Below are 6,407 nucleotides of genomic sequence, written 5' to 3' on the forward strand. Positions count from 1 at the left end.
AGGTTTGTAGGTTTTGTTGCCCATGACTCTGGCCCCCAAGGACCTACAAGGACAGGCACTCACCAGCCCTTTGATGAGGGCAACTGGACTAGCAGCCTTGCTGATGGGCTTGAATCCATCACATTTTTCCAGGTTTCTGTCAATGACTACTTCAGTGATAACATTTCCTTTCCTTGCCCGGACTGTGACGTCACTGGAGCAGTTCCCGTACACGGTGTCCTGGCAGGAGAGGAGGAAGCATATTGGGGGTCAGTGCCCACAGTGGCCCCTGGGGCAGGGGATTGGGAGTAGACAGCAGGACAGCATGGAAGAGGTGGGAAGCCTCTCCCTACACAGGAAGTATGAGAGGGAGGGACCAGGAGCTGATCCTAGGTCAGCATCACAATAAATATTTTCAGAAAATTCTCGGTTTTTGAAAGACTTTCAGATTTTTGGGAAATGAGTATGGTTTTAAGAGGGAAGGGTGCTCTCCTGAGTCCCAGACCCCTCTCGACTCTGGCATCTCTGGATGGGATGCTCCTCCCTCTGGTGGGAGGGGATCTGCAGGCCAGGAGGCTCTCAGCTCCCTCTCTCTCCATGCAAGGGTACTGAGGCAGGTAGGTTGGGATTAGGACAGGAGAATACCTGAAGCTAACACTGTGGCCTTTGGATCTGGAGCCACCAGAAGCTGCTTTTCTTGGGGGCTGTTTTCAATTCCCCATTTGGCTTGGACAGTGGGGATCCTGGTAGCATGGGATTAGGCACATGATAGGGCAGCTAGGTGGCACAATAGGCAGAGAGCCTGGAGTCAGGAAGACCTGAGTTCAAATTCTGTTCAACTATGTGACCCGGGGCAAGTCACTTTCACCTCTGCCTCAGTTTCCTCAACTATAAAATGGGTCAATTTGAGGCTCACATGCGGAAACCTGTACAAGCCTCAAAACCCTGTCTCCACGGTGACTGTTCTGTAGGAGGATGGGCAGACTTTCTCACCAGGGTCAGCTGCCGCTTGTCCTCCTCTGTATCCGTGGGCACCAGCAGTGCGGAGACCACACCTCGCTTGATGTTGAGAATGTGCGTAGGCTCCTCCTTCTCGGGGTACAGGAATACTTGCTTCCCATTGGGGATGCTGAGCCGGAGCTCGTACCTGCCCCAGAGAGAGACAACCATGACAGTCCTGGGCTCTGCTTCCTCTCTGGCCTGTTCCCTTGGGCTCGGCCCTGGAGGAGAGGAGTTCCAGTCCCGACCCCGAGCAGACTTCCTTTCCTCCCTGGGCCTCCAGGGTCCCATGGTCACTGGACACATGGCCCATCCCCAGGTCCGTTAGGGGCCCCTCCGGGCCGCTAGCTGCTGCCAGGTCCGGCCCAGCCTGGCAGAAGCGAGCGCGGACTTGAACCCCTCACCTGGACAGGGCAGCGGCGAATTCGTCTGAGTTCTTGGTCTTCCTCAGCAGGGCTTTGCCATCTGGGTCGAAGCCGTACACCTCCTTCAGCGTGCACTGGCTCATCTTCAAGATGAAGCTGCACAGCTGGGGGACCTCCAGCTCCACCTGAAAACAGAGACCTCCATGAGCGACTGCTTTGTGGGGGCTCCATAGGGGAGCAGCAGGGCCCAGCAGTCAATCCCAAGCTTTGGTCCCCGCCAGAGCCCCAGCGAGCCCCCCCAAGGGTTGTGGGAGGAGCCTCAAAAGTTTGTTGATTGACTGACGGACAGTTACTCCCAAGGATGTGCATGAGGCGATTGGTCCGTTTGGCCCAGTCCGGGCGGATGCCAGGGGGAATCTGTGGGAAAGGGTCAGCACCCCAATCTTCCCCCAAGGGAGCTCCCTGCCTCCCTGGTCTTGTTGCCAGTACCAAACCCCGCAATTTTCCCCTTGCTGGGTATTGTCTAAGCTTATCTTGGTTCCCTGGTAGTGGGGCGGGAGTCAGGGAGGCGAGAGGATGCTAGGGAATTCGCTTCACACAAACTCCGTCTCCATCCCTACCTGGCTCCTCCTCCCCCAGACAGGCCATTCCCTGACACACGTGGTCTCCACTAGCCCACTCCTCTTAGCTCCCTCCTGGACAGCTCTGGCTGAGTGGCTAGCGCTTTCCCCTGCCTTCCTCTATTGCCTTTAGGGCCCTCAGGCCACAGTTTACCCTTCCTCAGCCACATACTCCCACCGGTTCATTTCTATGCCTTGTTTTCCTTCCTTCCCGGACCGAAGCTCTGTGAACGCAGGGCTATCTCCTCCTTGTTTATCTCTCCCTCCTAGTGCCCATGGGACAACTCACTTAGGGTTAGCTAATGGCATCCCAAGAGGGAGAGGGGAATTTCGAGCTCATGCCTTCCACCCTCCCCACCCCCTGTGCAAACTGGCAATGATTCCACACTAACTACCCCCGCCCAGTTTTCCTTTGAAGCCTTCCAGACACGGGATCTCTATTGCTCCAGCCAGCTTAGGACAGCCAGCATGGTAGTGAATGAACAAGTTCGTTTTTACTGCCACACGAAGCTCAGCACAGTTCCAAATGCTGCTGCACTCTACCCATAACTTCAGTGTGGCTGGCAAAGCTGGACAGAGATCCTGCTCTGGGCTCCTTCTGGGCCACTCTGGGAGGGAAGCAGAGAGAGCCCAAGCCCAGCTGGCCCTTCCAAAATTCCCAGGGGAACAGGGAGGAAAGACAGAGAAGGGAGGCACCAGCCCAGACAGAGAAGGCTCTCAGTTCCCGGGCACCCACTAAGGTGAGGGAGATTCTCTGTTTAAAATGCTACAAAGCAGGGAGGGGACCAGGGTTTCCATTTTGTGACCCAACCTGAGTGCCTTCTTCAATCCAAACCCAACATCAGCCTTCAGGACTGGAGACTGCCCTCAAATCTCTGGGACTGCACACTGGCTCCAGCAGACTCTTGAGACCCCAGAACTGGAGAACTGGCAAGGGGCCTCCTGCAGAGCATACAAAATGCTTCCTCTGCCAGCTGGGCTACAGCTGGGCTGCCTTAGAGCATCTCCCCCATCTGCCCCTGCCTCACCTTTACTGCACTGAGACCAAAGGATTTAGCAGAAGCTTTCCTAGGTAACTGCAGGCAACTAGTTAGGCAATAAACATTTATTATGCACCTCCGATGTGCCCGGCTCTGGGCTAAGAGCTAGAGATATAAGGACTGACTGATGATTGACTGACAAAGGCCTGGCCCAAGCAGCTGGGGATGCTGGCCTGGAAGAGATCATGCCCTTGAGGAAGAAGCTCCCTCCTGTGTGGGCATAGGGCCCTACAGGATGGAGGTCCCTCCCCTCGCACTCCTGGGGGCTACAGACCTTGCAGTTGATTCTGGTGGCACTGTAAGAGTCTGCAGTGCCAGCCACACTGTTGGCACTCTCGGCTTCATAGCTGTACACATATTTTCTGAGGTGCTTGAAGCGGGTAGTGTCCTCTGAAAGGAAAAGACAGGAATTAGCAGGGTTCGGAAGGTCTGCTGGTGACCCTGAGGAGCTGAGGTAGCCCTAGACTGGGCCTCCATCTGCATACTCTCTAATGGTGCCCTAGCTACCCAAACAAAGTCTTCCTGTTGATGGGAGAGGAGAGAAGGAGCAGGACTCTCAGAACACAAGACTGTAACAAGCCTTTTGGAGTTCAGCGGAGATCCAATGCCAGGGTGTACCTATCCTAGCTGAACAGGGCATCTCAGTGGCAGAGGCCTGGGCTCAGAAGGGGAATCTCAGTGTGCACAACCCCTGTACCCACAAACTGCAGACCTTAGTTCCAGGGCAACCGAGCGTGCTGGGGCCAGGCAACCCAAGAGGGCCTAGCCTCAGGTCCAGTGCCAGGTCATCCTTCCACCAAGCTGGTAATGGGTTGCTACCTGACCTGGGCAGAGGCCCGAGCAAACAGCCTGGCCAACATCTGCCAGAGCCCAAGCTGGCCTGACTGTGGGCAGAGGGTGGGTCTGATCAGCAGGTGGCGCCAGCACCTTGCCAAAGGAAGGTGACCCTCATTATTTGACTAAGGCTGGCTGCCCAAAGCCAGACTCCAAAGGTCCCTGGGAGCCCCAGGGGTGGGGAAGGGTCAGAATGGGACAAGCAAACAGCCCAGGACCGCCTGGGTGGGGGAAGTGGTCTGGTCTTGCCCTTACAGGAGATTGAGGAGCTGGTCTAATCAATGATTAATTAACCACCCACGACAGCAGCACAATGTTGACTTTTGAGGGCTCAATACTGGGAGCCTGAGGGAGAAGCTGGGGGCCAGAACTCCCTGGGTCTGAACCCTTGTCACCCAGGGCAGCCCAAGATCCACTGCACCCACTTCCCCTGCCAGCCACTCCACTGACTTACTTGGACAGACTGGGGTCTGGTTTTCTGCCCCCTCCTCTTCTGGAAGGAAAGAAGAGATATAAGCTATGGTGAATCTGTGGCTGCCACAGTCTGACCCCTGACCTCATCCCCTGCAGTGGACCAGTCTAGTCTTCCCCATCTTGCCAGCTCTCCAAACTATGATGTCTGTACGAACCAGTCTGTTTCCTGGCTGAAAGGGACTAGCTGCTCTACTGTGGGTCCTGGACAGGGATGTCCACTGAGGCAAGGCTCTTGCCTGTACACTCACATTTCAGAGCCTGGACCTAAGCTGCCTGACTGCTCTTGGGGAATTCAGGGGCTCTTTCTTGCTCTCCCACTGCCACCCTGGGGAGGGTTCCCTCCCAATCCGGGGGCCCCAAACCTTAACAGAAATTCAAGGGTCATCCCCGGGGCTCCCCACCTCTGGCATCATCATTGTGCCATGGGGTCTCAGAGAAAGGAAAACAGTCCATGTCTAGCCCACCCACCCAGAAACAGGACACGAGGCCTTTGCCTGGGCTCTTTGGTCTGCAAGCCAAACACCTGGAGGGAGCTTCCCATGTTCTGTTTCTTTCTCTGGATCAGATCACACAGGTTTCTACCCATGCCCAACTCCCAGGCCCATGAGCTCAACACTTACGGGAAGAGCTGCCACCCAGGAGTAGCAGAAGGAGCAGGAGGGTGCCCCAGGGACCCATGGCAGCCCTCTGGGGAGGGGGCCTCCTGGGAGCTCCCAAACCCGTCCCTTGAGTCTCCTTGGGCTGGCTGACGGCTGGTCACTGTTCTCCTGCTGCTGGCTGCCGGCCGGGGGAATGAGCCCCCTCATTGGGAGCTACCTTTATATAGTCCCCAACCGCTGAGCTAATTGGGATAAGGAGTTCACCAAAAGATTGCGAAAGGTCCAAAGGGCAGAGTCCTGGGTCCTCCTGCATTTCCACATTAGGTTTGCTTGGACTAAGGGCCCCAGAAGAAAAGGCAGAGGAGAAAGGAGAGTCCGACAACTGACTGAGGGCCCCAGGCTGACCACTGGCCACTCAGGAGGCATTTCTCTGGAGCGGCCTTCTCTTCTCAAAGGGTTTTCTGAAAGTGCTTGGCCATGGAGGATGAGTCCCTTTGGTCTTCGAGATTTCAGGGCTGTGGAAGGGACTTTCAGAGATGGTCTAATCTGCACCTCTTTGTCATGAGCAGAGAAGAAAACTGAGGCCCACACAGGGAAATGGTCTACCTAGAGAAAAGGAACAGTTCATCAGAATAAAAATAAACCTCTGATCCCTATTTGAATGGTTCCAGTTCTACTGGGAGCAGCTGAGCTCTTCAGATACTGCTCCCTTTAAAGCTTTCATCTCTCTGTCTCTGCCTCTGTTTCTCTCTGTCTCTCTGTCTTTGTCTCTGTTTCTGTCTCTGTATGTGCATCTTTCTCTGTCTCTCTCTCCTTTCTCCTTCTCTCTCTCTCCGTCTCTCTCTCTCTGTCTCTATCTCTGTTTCTCTGTCTCTGTCTCTCTGTCTCTCTCTCCCTCTTTCTCTCCTTCCTTCCCTCCCTCCCTTCCTCCCTGCCTCCACCTCTCTCCCTGGCCCCAGGGCTTTTGAAACCCTGCCATCCAAGGACAGGTTGAAGGACCTGGGAATGTTTAGCTTGGACAGGAGAAGTAGTAGAGGGCCTCCTCTCACTGTCTCTCATGACCTGGGGTAGAAGCCTTCATTTACCTTCCTGCGCTTGGTCTTGGGGGCAGAACAGGAAACAGTAGGTGGGAGTGGCCATGAGGTAGATCTAGACTTCACGGGACAAAGAGCCCCCTAACCTGCAGGGCTCCTTCAAAGCAGACTAAGGCTGCCACCTGAGGAAAGAGCTCTCCCTCCCTACAGGTCTTCAAGCAGCAGCCGGATGACCAGTGACCAGAGAGGTAGTCAAGGGGATTCTGGGTCAGAGCGGCCAGCGTCTGGGATCCTTTCCAATTATGGGATACTGGGGCAGGGAGGGCTTGGGAGGCTCGACAGAGGTGTGGACTTTCGTTAGAAACCTCTTTGGGAAAGGTACTGCCTGTACTCTTGGAGGGGAAAAGAAACAGGAGCCTAAGACCAGAAGCCTAGAAAGAGGTCAGGCAACCTGGAGCCCAGG

The 6,407-nt window shown here is 55.3% G+C and overlaps 1 protein-coding gene across 4 annotated transcripts in view; it reads right to left on the reverse strand.

The window, feature by feature from the left end:
- The window catches only part of APOB (apolipoprotein B), a 39,999-nt gene extending 33,877 nt beyond the window's left edge, over positions 1-6,122 (reverse strand). The window contains exons 1-7 of one of the 4 annotated variants that reach the window (XM_072649975.1): positions 5,996-6,122; positions 4,932-5,516; positions 4,292-4,330; positions 3,278-3,393; positions 1,383-1,528; positions 973-1,126; positions 64-219 (exon numbers count right to left, since the gene is read on the reverse strand). In XM_072649975.1, the coding sequence (XP_072506076.1) occupies positions 64-219; positions 973-1,126; positions 1,383-1,528; positions 3,278-3,393; positions 4,292-4,330; positions 4,932-4,989 (669 nt within the window). In that variant the 5' untranslated portion in view covers positions 4,990-5,516; positions 5,996-6,122. Of the gene's footprint in view, positions 1-63; positions 220-972; positions 1,127-1,382; positions 1,529-3,277; positions 3,394-4,291; positions 4,331-4,931; positions 5,517-5,995 lie in introns of those variants that run through there. The other 3 variants (XM_072649964.1, XM_072649945.1, XM_072649911.1) reach the window with 3 other exon arrangements.
- Positions 6,123-6,407: the final 285 nt, after the last annotated feature.

This window comes from Notamacropus eugenii, chromosome 1 (assembly GCF_028372415.1).
Source record: "Notamacropus eugenii isolate mMacEug1 chromosome 1, mMacEug1.pri_v2, whole genome shotgun sequence".
NCBI classification, from domain to species: Eukaryota; Metazoa; Chordata; class Mammalia; order Diprotodontia; family Macropodidae; genus Notamacropus; species Notamacropus eugenii.